General features: G+C 28.4%; 2 protein-coding genes across 2 annotated transcripts; one reads left to right on the top strand and one right to left on the bottom strand.

Annotated features, from left to right (window-relative positions):
* Positions 1-7866: 7866 nt before the first annotated feature.
* LOC113557136 (pyruvate dehydrogenase phosphatase regulatory subunit, mitochondrial) lies at positions 7867-16821 on the top strand. The gene is made up of 15 exons (XM_026962463.1): positions 7867-7992; positions 8097-8361; positions 8442-8654; positions 8732-8895; positions 9149-9385; positions 9465-9575; positions 9887-10056; positions 10699-10891; positions 11021-11179; positions 11415-11575; positions 13441-13589; positions 13653-13950; positions 15559-15738; positions 15825-16025; positions 16097-16821. The coding sequence occupies exons 2-15, from the start codon at positions 8105-8107 to the stop codon at positions 16325-16327; spliced, it is 2724 nt and encodes a 907-aa protein (XP_026818264.1). The 5' UTR covers positions 7867-7992; positions 8097-8104; the 3' UTR covers positions 16328-16821.
* LOC113557137 (acylphosphatase-2-like) lies at positions 12582-13296 on the bottom strand. The gene has a single exon (XM_026962464.2). The coding sequence runs from the start codon at positions 12957-12959 to the stop codon at positions 12660-12662; it is 300 nt and encodes a 99-aa protein (XP_026818265.1). The 5' UTR covers positions 12960-13296; the 3' UTR covers positions 12582-12659.
* Positions 16822-18658: the final 1837 nt, after the last annotated feature.

The following is an 18658-nucleotide window of genomic DNA, read 5'->3' as shown; positions in this document are numbered from 1 at the left end:
TGAATTTTGAAATTTTAGTACACATGAAGATCATATTGTCGAATACATGCATTTTTTTATACCGCTTAAGGGTGGTCCCGTTGGCTTTGCGATCAAAATCATATCATTCAAATGGAAACCCTCCTTGTTTTCTGTAACTTGTTAGATAAACATTTGTTTTTAAATATTTTTGTTTATTTTTATGTTTGTACATATTATCTAAATCAAAATTCTAATGAGAGGTTTTCGATTTATTACATTTTAAATATAAATGATAATAGTCCGTGTCTACGGCCCGAGCGTTAACCATCCGTACATTGTTTTTATTTACGAAACAAGTTAGATAATACGTTCGATAAAACATAGACATATTGATATAGCCGCTATAGGTATACACAATGCCAATACATTCATCTGTTCCGCTTAGAATCTTAATGTGTACATATTTTCGAAATGACTAAATTATGTCAAAAAAAAAATATTGTCAAAAACAATAATTTACTCAGTGCCCGGTACAAGTCCAGCTATCTATGTTTTATGTACGTTTATACCCATTTACCCGCGCGTAAGTATCAAACACACTCGTCCCCGACCCACCACCGATCACCTACGCATACATTACACTGCATATATACGCGCGTCATGCATGATATATTACGTTTATACAATATTATATATTACCGTGTACGTACTGCGGGTACACTGTGTACGGTGTGTGTAATGTAAGAAAACGGGCGCATATAATATACCTACAACGACAAGTCGCGGATCGAAACGTAATTTGTTGCCCGCGAGCCGTCGATTTCCATACAGTAGCGCCCTTGGGGGACTCACGTCTATTATACACATATGCATGTGTACACGTATAATACACGTAGGTATTACACATCTGTGACAGCCTGCACCTGCACCGGTCGATAAACGCACTTGCACTTGATGCACTCCGTCTGCTGCTGCTGCTGCTGCTGTTGCTGTTGCTGTTGCAGTTGTGTTATGCGCGGCGTGGGACGTATATTATTACTATTATTATTATAATGCGTCTGTTTCACGTTATTATATTGGCGATATGTTATTATATGAGTGTGTTGAATATAATGCCTGTTGCTTTCGGATACGCATTATAACATTATTATTTGATTATTAAGTGCAGTGTAAGAGGATAAGACTTGCGAGTGTAATATATAATTACCATTATATACATACCTTCATACCTTCTTATCGTGTGTGTGTGTATATATATATATATATATATTAAATACTAGTATATTATAATATAATATGGTGCACTGCAGACTTACAATGTATTGCGGATAAGATCGAATCCGGTACAGGGTATAGCGAGGAGGAAAACTTCCAATTAGTATAGGTAAACACCGCATATTATAATAAACGATATATATATATATATTAATACGTGTGTGTGTGTGTGTGTGTGTGTGTGTGTATGTGCTGCGCAAACCCGTGAGATTAATAGCTGCTATTCGCGTTTCCCATTTTAATAAATATTTAATGTTATATAGTACACATACATGTATATTGGTATGCTGCAGCGGCTTATCATTAATTTTCAATAATTCTTAATTCAAAATACTGCAACACGTAATATTTTACATACTTAAAGGTATTCATAACTCCATAGTCCATTGATAATGTTTATAAACTAATGTGTATGTATTATTTTATAGTAGACTGCATTTAATATAAACTATAAATAAATTATATCATTAAAGGTGTCGCAAAGATTTTTGCAAAAATATTTGGATGGGTGTTAAGGGGAACTTCAGTCTCTCTAAAGTAATTGAGTTATTTGTGCCTATGTACACTATATTTTACAGTAACTCAATAAAAGTTTTATCAAGAAAATTGTTGTGGATTAATACCTATATGTTATTAACAATTTGTTAAAAATTGTTTTTCCTTTAAATTTTAAATTAATAACATGTCAAAAGTATAAAACATAAATAGAATATAAAAATACACGCGATGGGGAATTTCAAACCCAAAACTACACGTCAAACTCGGTTAGGTAACATAATTCCGACCTTTCCGTTATCCGGACTCTTTTCGATATTCGCTTTTATTTTCTCCCGTTACGCACCATAAGTAACCATCACTCCAATTTGTATAGACGTAAAAGCTATCAACGTATATACAAAACCTAATATGAATAATAAATAATTATAAACAAATTAATTTATCGCATCGGTTACGCGCAAAGTTAGTCTTTACGTACCTACTTAACTTATTGTATATAAATTAATAACAAATCACCTTTATTTATTATTTGTCATACTATAAATCGTTACGGTACAAAGTAGGTAAAACGTTATTCTGATAACATAATAATATGTAGGTATATAGGCCACAGAGCGTCTCCATAGCAACCCACCTCATCAATTCACAATTAAGATAAAATATACTCGGTGGGGTGAATCAAAATTGAATTTTTTTCAAAGTAATTTTATAAAAATATACAATTTTCATTTTCATTATAGTTTAGTCATTATTCGTCGATAGATGTAATCTCGAGGGTACAAAAAGGGTGCACTTACATTCGTCAATATTTTTGACAGATGCGTGAATATTATTTATACCTCCTTGCAGAACAGAAATCAACATATACATTTATAAAGACAAACAATCTAATAATTGTTTAAAATCTATATTTTTTTAATAAGAATAACTATTATTGTTATTAAAACGTTTATAACTTAATAATTCAAAGTTTATTTATAATAAATAATAATATCTTTTTTCACCGATTTTAAACCGACGTAAAGGGGACCTAAATAAGTATTATTTCCTCTCCTCCCTCATTCAGAATCATTTATTTATAATATTTAATAAACATTTTAGCAGACGAGATTATTATAAATCTTGTGAGAATGGTCATTATGACTGATGGAAGTCATCACTGCGTGTATCCGTTAGCACTTGTTAAATTGGACATAACTATACGTATGTATGTCCTCCGGTTTATATCTGTTCCGCGTTTACACTATGGCCACTATGTCAATATATCTACAACTAATTATAGTGATTATATCTATATATAGATGCCTATATCGGCCGGAGATTTATACATTTAAAAAAAATTAATTTTACGATTGATGCATTTGCATATTTAATATTTTTTTTTATCTTAACTAAAAAGTTTATACATATTATATAATATGTATATTTTACTCTTTAATTATTTAACCAAAGCACATAATATATTATAATATTATGTCGTGCACATATGAGTCTGAGTCTATGTCGGTCTAACAAGTAACAATATATATTGTACTAATAAACTTCTATAGAAAATAACCACAAATAGATTGAAATTATTATTGTAGTATTTAATATTAAATATCTATTAATATTTTATATTTTATACAATTTAGTTTATTACACTATTACTGTAAACAATAGAAAAATATAACAAAATGACCTTAAATTGCATACTCACAGCGCCGTCGTAAATTTATAATTTTTTTTTTTTTTGTATGAGCAGCTATATATAAATATATATATGTGTGTGTGTGTGTGTGTGTGTGTAGTATAATAATATATTATAATATATTGTATACAATATACATAGATATAAATGTATATAATGTATCAATGTAATCTTATAATATTGATAAACAAGTAGGTATATTTTTTTTTTCATTTGAAAACAAATGACTCGGCGACTACTCGGGCCATTGGCTACAATAAATTACTTAATTTTTTTCATTAACTGAGGGTTGTTACATTAAATATAAACTTATAAGTGATAACTAAAGTAATACAAATAATACAATAAATAAATAGGGGCTGTATATAAAATTGATTGTAATACATTATAGGTGGGTATATTATACTTATATAATATATATTATTTAGATGTATTTTTATTAATTTTTTTTATGAAGTTCTGTATCCTTGAGGAATTTTAGAACCTTAGTTGTATCTATGTTGAGGTTTTCCGCAAGATGATGGGTTAGATTGAATTGTTGACGTCGTAATTCGTACTTTCTGCAGTCGGTGAGGATGTGTTTAACTGTCATGGCCTCATGGGAACGTTACAGGTCGGGCACATCGCACATGGGTGGGTCTTCTTTCTTCATTAGGAAGGCTTGGGTTAATCTGGTATGGCCAATTCTAAGCCTATTGATGACTACTTCTTCTTTCCTAGTAAGTATGTTGTTCAGCCAAAGAAGAATATGATTTTTGATTTCATTTAATTTGATGTTAGATATTTTCCATTCTTATTGCATATATTAAGAATTGTTTTTTTAATTATTTGTTTGATGTCGGTTATTGAATAAACTTGACAAGGGATTGCATTTGGTGACACAATGGCCTATTTACCAAGTTTATCAGCTCTTTCATTTCCGGTGATATTAGTGTGACTTGGTATCCAGATTATTTTTGTGATAGTGTTTTCTTTTTGTAATTTATATATTCGTTTCTGTATTGTTCTGGCAGTCTCATTTGGTCTAAAAGAGTTTTAGATACTCATAAGGGTGCTAAGAGAATCACTAAAGATTATCGCAAGTAGACATATTAACTGTATATGAATTATTAATAATACATAATGCTTCAACAACAAATCATTATTGCATATTAATAGCTATATGCACAATATACACAGTTCATCTTCAAAAGTATTGTAAATATTATTTTGTTTACATAATTTGAACCGTTTCAAAACTATTTGTTGAACATATTTCACATTTTATAAATCTGCAGAAATGGTAACGTTCGACAATTATTTGAATCAATTGAACGCTCAATAAACATTCTTGAAAGTTGTACAAAATTGCATATAGAACAGATCAAAACACATTTCGTCGCGCATATCAGATGGGAAGCTCATACAATAAACTATTATAACAATAATATACTTATAGGTATACTACCTTATACTACCATTATAGTTCTTACGATCCGAGGTGCAAATACAATTATATAATAAGCTATATTTATCAAATTGGGAGAAAATATTCTCCATACTCGTCGCCTTGCAGTGAGCTATGAACGAAAGTTTCATTTTCAATCCGAGGAAGTTCAAAATCGATAGATTGTTAACTAATAACTAATAACTTAACAATTTATAAATGATTTACGAAATTAACTGCCTTTTTTTTGTAAATTTGGATTATATTTTTACGGGTTCGCCTTTTAATTATTTGGTTATGTGAAATTATGTAATTTATTATTTATATCAACATTTAAACAACTTGGCGAAAACTACATAAGATTCATTAATTTTTGAACAAGTCTATATATAATTTTACTGGATTAGGATAGTTACTAGTTAGAGCGAGTTATCAGATGAATAAAACACAAAAAAATATATTTAGTCAATCTCAAAAAAGATCACTCATCAAGATGAAAATAAATTGTCTTCATAAAAATACACTCGATGCACAAGGAAACCGATAGTTAAATAGGTGTAGGTAAATTGGAAGATCGACCGAGGATAGGAAAATTGTCGAGACCTAGTCAAAATCATAGAAAATACCAATTGGCATCTCTCGTGAAAATCAAAGTTCATTTACGACTAACCTGCAAAAATTTGATTAGTTCTATCTTAATAGGTAGGGACGTGTCCTGTGACAAGAGAGTGAGAGTTTTTCATGTTAAGGTATATCTAATACAAATTATAAAAATAATTGTAGAAGGAGTAATAGTAAATATTTTTTCTCTCTCTCTCTACGCACACGTGACACATATATTTAGAATAATAATATAGTGAAATCCTCTAATCGTATTTCAATGTGTACTTTCGTTATTTGAATTAAGTTATCATTATTAAAATTATAAAAAAAAAAATATGAGAAGATGTTATAAGATTTATTTTTTATATTTTGAATATTAGTAATATTATAAATTATACGTATAGGTTGTATACGGTGTACAATACCGAAAGTCCTCCGACGATCAGAAGGAAGGTAATTACGTAAAAATTGATATTAATACATAATTAAATCACATACACATAACATATATTTAAAGTAAAAAATAAATCTTATATTTTTACTGTATATCGATTTTTTACGTTATTACAACAGTGAGTACCGTAGACATAACTTGGCGGGGGCAAATAGGGGGGCAACTACCCCCACAACTGAACTATACCATTAATTAATTACAGACTGTTTTGAGGCACATATAGTACACTCGTATAGTCGTATCTAATATTATGTTCATTTGCTACACATACGCATACAGCTAAATATAATAGTACCTATATTAATATTTCTTTTGTGGCATAAATTGTATGTCCGTGGTAATATGACATAAACATTTAAAATCTCTAGAACACGTCTATTATATATAAACTATTCGAAATTTTTTTATCAATTCCTACGAGTTTGGCTTCATCAAACCGTTCATTTAAAATAGTATTGGCCATAAGAAAGACTAAAGAATTTTGCTGGATTTTGATATAATCATTGATCCATTCGATGCACAATCAACAATTCGAAGAAGACGATTGCAACTAAAATAATTTTGGCTTCAAATTTATGTTTGTTGGTACTATTCATAGGCGCCGCCAGGAATTTTATCAGAGGGTGCGTCGTGCAAGTAGGTATACGCTAATTTTTAAATAATGCTTATATACGTAATAATAATAATAGTTAAATACGTAATATAATATAATGTAGATAATTATGCAAAATAAAATAGTTTCAATACCATTCAATTTTTTTAATTTAATTTAATTTTTTATAAAGCCAGGGGGGTGCAAATGCACCCCCTTTGCACCCCCTTTGCACCCCCCTCGCGGCGCCCATGGTACTATTATTATTATTAATTATTATTTTATCAACATACAATATTCTTATGTTTAAAAAAGTTTTATAATAAGTTTTATATAAAGTTTATAAAGTTTCTTTGTAATTTTCATATAATTATAAATATTAATTATGGTTTAAAAAAAAGTAACAATTTTATTATTGTTGGTAAAAAAATTATAGTGTGCATAAAAAAAATGTTTGCTTGAAATTAGTTAAATGAAAAGTGGTTGTAAAAATGATAAAACAGTTTTATTATAAAAATTAAATTCAAACAAGATTATGAAAATGTGTAGATTCCCAAAAATAATTTTTGCCCCCACGTGAAAACAGTCCAAATTACGTCAACGGTGAGTACCTAAAATATACGGTCTCAGGTTCTAACTAATAGCTATATACCTATTGCATTTGGGTATGACTGAGAAAAATGTATAATGCCGTAATTCATTCATAATAATTTAATAAAATGATTAAAATGCCACATGAAAAATTAAGAATTAATGCTTAAACATACACATGCTTAATATGTTTTTAATCAGGAAAGTATGTATAGCAATAATATTGAAATTTTGAAATTGTTTAACATTATAATAAGTATACAGTTTGCAAAATAGGTACATGTTTTTATTTAATCATTAATCAAAGACAAATTTACAACTTAAATATACACTATAAAATGTAACATTTTTTTAATTAATTTTTTTTTTTTTTATTAAAAAATATTTACAATTATATAATAAGTTAATAAGTAAATATTGTATAAATGTATAATATATATATATGGACATGTCGTCATGACGGCATATCGCCGACCGCCGTGACTCGCGAGACCATCAATATTATTATTATTATTATTATTATTATTAAGTAATTATTCAGTTCATAGTCGATAATATTATTGTCCATAATTTAATTCAGTCGATTCATTTTATCAACTGTCAAAGTAATTATATTGAAATCATTAAATTTAAACATTGTTATTTTTCAGAATTTTAAATTTTTTGAAACGTCGGCGAACAATGGTCACAAAGTTACAAACATTTATATTAGTTTTGGAAACGATAATTTATCTTTATCAATCCGACTGATAATTCAATCACGTTTTGGTTGATAACGACGACAGAATTTAAAAAGAACAATATTATTATTTAAGAGTATTTTATCGCAATCGTTTTCTTATTACTTCATAGTTCACTGTTATATTGTTGCAATGGTGCCCAACAACTACACAATTCTTCAGGTACTGATCGTCTTCATTCGATTGATTTTTAATTAATATTTATTATTTTATTTTATGCGTGTAAACGTTAACGAATGTTATTCAGTGTGCATTTTCGTTTTCAGTTTGATTAATGATGGTTTTCATTAGAGCCTATTCGAATCGTAGTTGTAATGCTCTCTCCGTGGCGAGTACACGCTGTTCTCTGTTGAAAGGGTATTTTGATAGTCGTAGGGATCAAAAATGCCAAAAGTATTCAACCAGCTCCGGTATTTTGCCGAAGAACTGCAAAGTTGCAATCTGCGGAGGTGGAGTCATGGGAGCCTCTGTCGCCTATCATTTAGCTCAACTAGGATGGGGTCCACAGACCATAGTCATCGAACAAGACAAGTAAACAATCTTGTGACTGCACTTTTAGGTATATAGTTTTATATAACGTATAATATCATTAATATTTGTTTCATTCCCAGGTTAGGAGGTGGAGAGAATTCTTTTTCGTCAGACCTGGTTGGTGTGTTCAAACCCACACTGAGTCAAGTCAGACTCTGTCAATCCAGTGTCAAACTCTACCAAGAATTAGAATCTCAAGGTTTTCAAACAGGCTGGAAGCAGTGCGGTAGCCTTTGTGTTGCCCGAACGAGAGATCGTATGATTGTTTTTCAAAGAATGAAATCCCAATCTGTGTAAGACGTTCAATATTTATTTCCAATTAATTTTATTGTTTGATAATTCATCATAATACTGTTTTTATACCTGTTAGTTCTTGGGGTATTAAATGTGAAATAGTCGATCCTCAAAAAGCAAAAGAACTCTGTCCGCTTATTAGAATCGACGATATTAAAGGAGCTTTGTGGATACCTGAAGACGGCGTAGCAGATTCTTACAAAATATGTCTCTCTCTATTAGAAGCTGCAAAACAAAAAGGTGCTTAAAATTATTTTACTTTAAGTTTATGTTATGTTAGTTAATATTCTCAGAAATAAAATACATTTAGTTTTTGGCAACATAATTAATGAAATCTTTAAAATAAATAGTGAATCAATAGTGTTCTATCAATTTACTAAAATAATGATTTATATTTTAGTATTGTGCCATAAAAACACGTTTTGTATTTTTTAAATTATTCATTTTATTGAACATGCATACAAAAATAAATAAAAATGTTTAATCATTACAGGTGTTGTAGTACTCGAAAACTGTAAATTATTGGAAGTAGTCTGTGATAATGGTAAAGTTGTTGCCATTGATACATCGATGGGATCAGTTGATTGTGATTATTATGTAAACTGTGGAGGTTTTTGGGCACGTAAAATTGGACAACGTAGTAATCCTTCGGTTAAAATACCTCTTCATCCGGTTGAACATTATTATCTCCGTACTAATCCTATATCAAATCTTAACTCTCAAACGCCAGGTATACATAAATAACTTTAAATTTATGAAATAAAAATAACAGACCTTATAACAATTAAATTATTTATTCATTTTTCTAGTTGTTCGAGATCAAGATGGCTCTATATATTTTAGAGAATTAAATGGATGTATTCTAGCTGGTGGATTTGAACTCGAAGCTAAACCAGCATTTGAAAATGCAAGATGTCCAGGTAATTTGAAATACTTAAAGAAATTCATTATAATTGATGGTTTTGTTTACTAAAATAACTAGAACTTAAAGTAAACCATAATATAAATTGTACTGGTATAAATTTTTATTTTTAAAATTGTAAAACCCTTGTAATGAGCATTTCTGAATAGGGTAAATAATTATCCCAGACATGTTAATCTTTTGTTGTAAAGATAATATCAAGTGGTACACTTATGGAATTATCTATGATACTCATTGACTGTTTAAGTTATAAATATACTTTTGTGTGTATAAAATGTGTATTCATTGTGTCCTTAATACTGGTTACAGATACTTCAGTTGGTAGACAGTTACTCGCAGACTGGGATCACTTTCATGTGTTACTCGAACAATTATTGCATAGAGTGCCATCATTAGCAAATGCTTCACTTGACAGCTTAGTGAATATTGCTGAAACATTTACTCCAGATTGTAAATGGATTGTCGGTCAAGCACCAGAAGTATATATTTATAGTTTTAAACATTCTTCTAATATCATGTTGAATTAGTTGAAAAGAAATTAAATAACTAATAATGATTAATAGACATTGGATACATTTTCACATGACTTCACAAATCTCAAACAAACATACTACATATATTTTTGATTTAAAAAAAGGCAATAAAAAACATTTTTGTGAGTCATATACTTAGTTTTTCTACAGATTTTCCATAGCAGTTTCTAATATTTTATTGGATTTAACATTGATATTCCATAACTTAAGTAGTTCTATCACTGGATGGCTCCTTTCCTGTTGTTTATCTTGTAGTGTATATTCTTATTGTGTCTTAAGACACAAGTTGTATATTTTGTAATAAAAATATATGTATATACTATAACTTAAGTATGAGTATAAGGTTATTTATGATATATCTATATTTAATATTGCATAAATAAATATTATTTCAAGTCTTCTAAAAATGTAATTATCCTGAATCAGTGATTAATATTTTCAAACATAGAATTTTTCCTATATCTCTTTAAATCTAAAAATAATATATCATTGTCATAATAAGTTAGTTATCAAAATAATGCAATAGTGTAAACAAATGAAAACAATATTTTAAATGTATAAATAATGTTTATATAATTTACATTATAGATTGCAAACTATTATGTTGCTGCTGGTATGAAGACTGTTGGTATATCAGCTGCAGGCGGCGTTGGCCAAGGAGTTGCTCAAACTATTGTTAATGGATACTCACAATATGATTTATATGAATTAGAAATGAGTCGTTTTTTAGGATTGCACAATAACAGAAGGTTCCTTAGAGACAGAGTAAGAGAAGTACCTGGTATGTTTTTTTTTCTTAGAAGAAAACATTTTAATCATTCCTAAACATATTAAAACATTTTAATATACAAACTCTTACTTGTAAATCAAAAAAACACAATTAATTTTAGAAAAAAAATGTAATTTCTAGGTAGACATTATAGCATCCAGTATCCAAACAATGAGTTTAAAACTGGACGTAATTTAAGAATGTCTCCAATATATCCAAAATTGAAAGAAGCTGGTGCTGTATTTGAACAAGTCATGGGATATGAAAGACCCAGTTGGTTTGAACCAGAACTATCAAAAGGTATGAACATACAATATAGTAGAGTTTATCACAATATAGTCTGTTGTTTCAATCAGATGCTAGTATACTTAGATGATATATTGTTAAAGCATATAAAAACCAAAAAAAAATTTGAATCTTAATATTATAAAAGTATTATCTATCTATTATTTTGTCAAATCTAGATTTGTAAAGTGTAATGTATTTATAATTATTTGTTCTATTGTATGTTCTACAACTTAGTTTTTTTTTTTAGAACATTTACATAGTTACACCAATACAAGAAAATTTACTATGGCTAAAACTAATACATTTGGAAAACCAGATTGGTTTGACATTGTTGAAGCTGAATACGAAGCTTGTAGAGAAAATGTTAGTCTTTTAGATTATTCTTCTTTCACCAAATTGGATATACAAGTGAGTAAATATATTTATTTTTATTTCTACGGTTAATTAAACAATATTAAATATATTTATGTTTTTGAAAACTCATGCTTAAATTTGACAAAAGAAATTCAGAATTTTAGGCATACCAAATTTTTCCTATATTTTTTATTATTATTTCATTGTAACAAATTAAATGAAACACAGCTTACTTTTTAAACCCTGCTTATGTTAGTAATTTACATGTTTTAACACATCATTGTGTTTTAAAATATTTACATAATTTACATTCACATTTCCTGATAATTTCTTACATGATGAGAAATGAATGCCTTCTTAATCCCAATAAATAAATTTTAACTAAGAAATATTATAATACCTATTAATAGAACCAATTTAATATAAATTCTCAAATTTTGTGTATTTATTAGATATTGTTCCTACATAAAAATAAATAAAACATTCAAATGTTTATAAGTTTTAAATTTAAGAAGTTTATCTTTTATTTTACCATTTTTAATTATTTATAAGACTATAAAAAAAACCATTTTTACTAAACATATTAGTTCATATATTTTTTTATACATGCATTGGAAGTTGAATTATTTAAAAAATATATTAATTTAAACGTTGTATTTAATTACTTTGATTCATATCATTCTTTAATTGAGACTAGTTATTTTTCTTGCAGATAATTGTATTTAAAATAATGGGTACAAGAACTTAGTCAAAAATATTTCTTTTATTTTTAAATTTAGGTAATAAATTTGTAATACTTTTTGGCCTAAGTATTTATATAATAGCTGTTTTAATATATTAAGATTAGAGCACTTATAGTTTTTTTTCATATCTATTACTAAAAAAAATGTTTTAATTAGTTATAATAGTTGCAGTAGTAATGTAGCCAAACTATAATAAATGTAGCTAAGGATTTTAACACTTTAAAAAACATTCTATGAGAGTAATTTCCTAGCCTAAGTGGTGTTTGTCAATAGGTTATTGTTTTTTAATCTAAACAAAACTCAATAGAGTATAACAATTATCCAATCATTATATTATTTTTTTATCCAATGACATTGTCAAGTTTTAAAATTGATAAATAAGACTGAACATCAAATTATTTTTTTCTAATAACATCAAAATCTGAGTACGTATAATCACTAATACTGTTTTCATTCTTCAATTCTAACTTATCGATGCGGCTTGCCGGACTTCCAACTTCTCGCAACCACGCAGTCATCTCGACGACTTTGTCGGACGGTCCTTGTATTGTACCAATCACCGTGCCTTCTGGGGTGTTTTGACACCAACCTCGTAAGCCCAATTTTTTACCATGTTCCTGGGTGCATTTGCGAAAAAAAACTTTCTGCACTCGACCAAACACCTCGAAGTCGACAGTTTTAAGTCCAGATGACATGCCGGTTAGTTAGGTTAGCTGAAAATCTAATAAATCTAATATACTTAACCTATTGTAATTGTATTTCTTTGAAGTTTGGAAGTAGTTAATATACTTCGAAGTGTTGGAATTGTTGGATTTTACTACTTAATACTTTAGAAGCCCGCTTTTCTTGCCTTTGCGACTTATTCAGCTTAGCCCACTGATAATAGGATAGGAAAAATTTTAATAGAATCCGGAATCACTACAAAAGAACAAGATAGTATTGAGCATGTATCTTTGGTATTGAGTTATAATCATAATGTAACCATGGTAACGTACGTAACCTCGTCGCATCACACGTCTAATTTCAAATTTAAATATTTCAGCGGGAAAATTAATAATTTAAAACTATTTTTATTTTTTTTAAATTACAAAGTACTTGGTTTCTTTATAGCTTATAATATAACATGGTTATTTCGTTATTTTTAAACAAAGCTTGATTATCACATTAAATTTTTAGTCAAAAGGCCGTGAAGTGGTTGACTTGTTACAATACCTTTGTTCGAATGACGTAGACGTACCAGTTGGCAGTATTATTCACACAGGCATGCAAAATGTTCGCGGCGGTTACGAAAATGACTGTAGTCTCATTAGACTGTCGGAAAATCAGTAAGTCTTTTAACATTTTGATTTGTTTGTATTTGTTTCAATAGTAACTTTGTGGTGTATTAGTTACATGATGATCGCCCCGACGATCCAACAGACACGTTGCAAGATTTGGATCCAACGCCATTTGCCAAGTGATAACTCTGTATCCTTGACAGATGTCACTTCCATGTTCACTGCCATTTGTCTCATGGGACCTTTTACACGACACCTATTGTCTGAAATGACTGAAACCGATCTTAGTCCTAAATCATTTCCATTTTTCACTTACAAAGAACTAGATGTTGGCCTAGCTAATGGCATTAGGGCTTTAAATCTCACTCACACTGGAGAGTTGGGCTATGTTCTGTACATACCAAATGAGGTAAGATGTTATTATAGTTATTCAAACGTATCATTTATATTGTGTTTAGTACAATGTTAGCATAACGTATTGTATATGTATCTTCCTAGATGAAAAAATTTACTTTAAGACTTTAAGTACATAAAAGCATAAGTATTAAGTTTAAAATTTAATATTAAATGCAACATTTATGCATATTAAACTCAAGTAATGAATAATGAAAACATATTAACATAGTTATACAGATATATAAACAAACATTTAGTTTACACTGTTTACAGTGCCAAACTTCCACCTAGGCAAACTACCTAGGTAAATCCCTTACCTTTCCAGGGTCCAGGCCTCTGGCCAAGTACCAAAAAAAAAAATGTCCTACAAAATGAATCAATATGGAAAAGTATTTTGTGTATAGAATATTATTATTTTTTTTTTTTTTGAATGCTTAGATAAAAATAGGCTTATAAGAATATTATTATGAAATAGGTAGTAACCTGGACATTAATATTATGTTACACTATATTGACTTATAGATGTAAAAAGTGATAATGTGATTGGAACCGCATCTTATATATTTTGAAAAGCAATTTTTATTAATATAATCTTAAAAGGCTCTATTTTTAGTAGCTGCTTTGAGGCCCCAAGACCCTTAAATTCGGCACTGTTTATTTATAGTTAATATGTACATATTTTTAAATATCTGTACATAGTAAATAATGATTTCCAACAAATCTGGCAGTAGTATAAATCAGCTAAAGATGTTCTATACCAGGGATGGCAAACCTTTTTAGAATCAAGTGCCAAATTTTCCCAACCAAGGTTTTAGAAATTTTATCACGTACCCAAAGGAAATTATATTTTCTAACGATAAAAATTAAGTTACAGATTTATTATGTATTACTATTTTATTAAATAGCACTTATAGTTTTTAAAATGTATATAATTTGTTTCTTTGAATTTCTTATAACAGTTATTATAAATAGCATAAATCTTAATAATTTCAATTTTTTCTCGTGCCATTAAAATTTGATCAATGTGCTTGCTGTAGGTTGCCACCCCATTCTATACAATAAGATGCAGTTACTGCCTTATTCGTTGCACATGTCAATTTGTACGTCTTTCTTAGATTAGACATCTTTGAAATATTTTAAGTAGGTAAGTTTAGCTCATGTAACCTCCTTTGAATCTGCACCTGATTAACACTTATTCAGTAAATATTGTAAAGTTGTAAATTATAGTAGGTTTTGCTCAAATATTTTGTCAGATAATTTATGATAAAAACTTTTCAAGTTACTAAAAAAGTATTTTAATCCATTTTAAAAATTTAATAAACAAATTATCATTTTCTATCAATCAATGAATTGGCTTAAAAGAAAATGAAGAAACAATAGAAAAGGGTAGAATTAAAATTATTAAAACGACCCTTGTTAAATACCACTGCCTTAAAAAATATTATTTTCTTAATGTTTTCTGTAGAGTATAATATAATATTATTAAATTATACTTTTTTTATATAATATTAATATTAATATTAATGTTTTATAATATAAGATTACACAAATATTTACATTTCATAAGTAAGACAATATTTGAATTTCACAAAGATTATTTATGAAGAAATTGTTTTTATAGTTTGCTTTACATGTTTACAATTCATTAATTCAAGCTGGGAAAAAGTATAATTTGAAACATGCTGGCTGTTATGCAATGAAGGCATTGAGAGTGGAAAAATTCTATGCGTTTTGGGGCCAAGATTTGGATACATCAACCACACCATTAGAATGCGGACGATCTTGGAGAGTGAAGTTTGATGTGAGGCTGATAAAATTTTAATGATAATTATTATTAACTTATTTTTTATTTATGTATATTCTTAACTTTGTCTTTATCGTTTCCAGAAAGGAATGGATTTCATTGGAAGAGATGCTCTGTTGCGTCAACAAGAAGAGGGTATAAAACGAATATATGTTCAACTATTGTTGAATGATCATGATCCAGACACTGAAATGTGGTCTTGGGGTGGTGAGCCAATATTTAGAGACAAGAAATATGTTGGTGCCACAACGACGACCAGTTATGGGTTCACATTTAAAAAACAAGTAAATTTCATAAACAGTATAATATTGTTTATTTAATATGAAATAACTAATCAAAAATATTTGTTGTTTAGGTATGTTTAGGATTTGTTCAAAACTTAGATAGCCATGGTAATGCTCTACCATTGACAAATGAGTATGTATTGTCTGGAGAATATGAAGTAGAAATAGCAGGCACTCGGTACCCAGCAAAAGTAAACATCAACAGTCCAAATTTACCAACAAAATATCCAGACAAGGAACGCGAATCGTATCTTGCCACCAGGGATAAAATGGTATCTGAACCATTATTGAGAAACAATTGACAAATTTATGCAACAAATTAAATTTATCCATCCTACGAGTTTCCCTATAAATTAAAACAAATTGAATTTCCTATTTTTTACTTATCTCACCAATTGCCTAGATCTTATATTGTTTTGATTTTATTGTCAAAAGGAAGATAAAAAACAAAAGTATTACAGACGTTTACTTGTAGCGTCAATCGATTTAAGTTGTATAAATTATTCAAATAACACAATAAATAGATGTTTTTTGATTCTCAACTATTGTTAAGGAGCTCGCGTCAGTAGTGTCATTTATAGAAATTGTAGTTAATGCATACAACAATTTTATTTATTATATATTTATACTGTAAATCTCAACAAAGTGTTTTAAGTTATATTCAATGAGATTCTCACAGGTTGTTTTATTTATTTATCCATTATCAAGATTCTGTACAACATATATTAATATAATATTGTTATGACTGTTAATGAAAACTCTAGTCGTTATGTAATTTGTTGTCAACTTATTTAGATTACTTATGGATGTTTACAAATTAATTTCAAACTATGACAGTATAATTATGAATTGATAATAATATTTGAAAATTCTATTCACTGTTCAATTCGTGAATTTGGACTTTACTCTAATTATGTATTACAATAAACACTAATACATAATATAAAAACATCTGTATTTATTAATCATTTACATATAACAATATTAATTTATACATGTAATTATTATATTAAATTTTGTAAATGTCATTATAATGTTTGTAAAATGATCAATACATTTAAATGCATGTGATCATTGTGATTGTTTTTGGATGAGTACCTACTTAGAATTGGTTATCAAAGTGCATGTGTACACATATACCAAGGTTACATTAATTTCTATTTAATCGGCCTACATTGTATAATTCAAAGTATATTTCACGTCTTGATTTTTGACACTTTTAAATTCATATCCAACTAATACCAAAAGTTGCATAACTATTTTAGTATTTTGGTATTTAAATTATAATTACTATTTAATTTTTAATCAGTCCTAGCGTTCTAAAATATTAATAACAATTTTTTTTAAATAAAAATAACAATTTAAAAGATTCTATTTCTGATATAGATATAAATAATCTCAACATAATGTTATAATTTATAGTAAGTAGGACAAGTAGGTAAAATAATATTATATTATATTATATTTATTATATCATGGCTTTTTAAATTTTAAAGGGAACTGATAAATTAGTTTTATTATTTTAGAATGTGTGTACTTACATGTAACGTTACTAACGTTTGTGTGCGTATACAGTATGCACGATAAGAAGTACCTTGTTGAAAAAATGCTTCGATATTCGACTTTGAGGGTGGTTCGATGTACTGACACTTAGTACTGATTGAAAATAAATTAAGATTTTTTTTAAAAACTGAGATTAGGTTGTTTAACATTTTATATTATTTTACTATTAGCAATGACAAAATATACCTACGTATAGTTGTGGGCTGTCCATGCAGATTTAATCAATGGTATTGGTTAGGTGACACTTGACTACTTGAGAGTATACACAAATATGAACAATTATAAAACCACAAAGTTAAATCAATATCTATTTTTACCTCTACCAAAAACCTGAAATTAAATGTAATAAAAAAATAACTAAAAAATAAATACTTAAGTCAACTTTTAATTTTTAAGTTTAAACTGTGCTACTCATAATTTTTAAAAATTAATCTTTTTTAAATACTTGTAGGCAATGAAACATCAATGGCTACCTACTACCTAGCTATACCCAACTATTTAAATTTGAAATAATAATTATGAAAAAATTTATACAAACAAATAAATAATTACTAATGATATGTCACTGTCAAATCAAATAAGGAGGCCACAAAATATTTTAAAAAATTAACACATAGCATTCATGACGGGGGGGGGCTGAAAGACTTATTCCTTAACTGCCACCTACAGGTGTCCGACACCAAACAGAGATCAGTGATCACTGAATACTGACCGATCACTATTCGCTACCTCAAATGGCTTAAAAGGTTCAAACAATTCGCCGGTTCGCCACGCTTATTTCGGGCCCCCTAAGCCAACGGGTCCGGGTGCGCCTGCGCCCTTTCTCGTTGCGCCCGTTGGCCCGTGCTACATTTAAAATTAATTTATGAAAATATAAGTGTTAGGATTTTTCTGTTTTATTTTATTATATTTATAAAATTGACACAATTCTTATTGTAAAACGTTGGTAATAGGTATCAACTATTAACTAGTATTGAACTATAAATGTCAATTATAAATTTTATTGACTTTTTTTTGCTTTCTATGTTCTCTGGGCCCGCTAGATTTTTACTTTCAAAAAATTGGCCCTC

The sequence above is a fragment of the Rhopalosiphum maidis genome, chromosome 1, assembly GCF_003676215.2.
Source record: "Rhopalosiphum maidis isolate BTI-1 chromosome 1, ASM367621v3, whole genome shotgun sequence".
In the NCBI taxonomy this organism is placed as follows: Eukaryota; Metazoa; Arthropoda; class Insecta; order Hemiptera; family Aphididae; genus Rhopalosiphum; species Rhopalosiphum maidis.
This window is presented reverse-complemented; position numbering and strand designations above follow the sequence as displayed.

What these genes read in the sequence shown, in the direction of transcription:
- LOC113557136 (XM_026962463.1), top strand. Translation starts at nt 8,105, where the DNA reads ATGATGGTTTTCATTAGAGCCTATTCGAATCGTAGTTGTAATGCTCTC. An exon ending in ATAGTCATCGAACAAGACAA is followed by an intron (nt 8,362 to 8,441) that starts GTAAACAATCTT and finishes TTTCATTCCCAG; the next exon opens with GTTAGGAGGTGGAGAGAATT. An exon ending in CTTGGAGAGTGAAGTTTGAT is followed by an intron (nt 15,739 to 15,824) that starts GTGAGGCTGATA and finishes TATCGTTTCCAG; the next exon opens with AAAGGAATGGATTTCATTGG.
- LOC113557137 (XM_026962464.2), bottom strand. Translation starts at nt 12,959, where the DNA reads ATGTCATCTGGACTTAAAACTGTCGACTTCGAGGTGTTTGGTCGAGTG.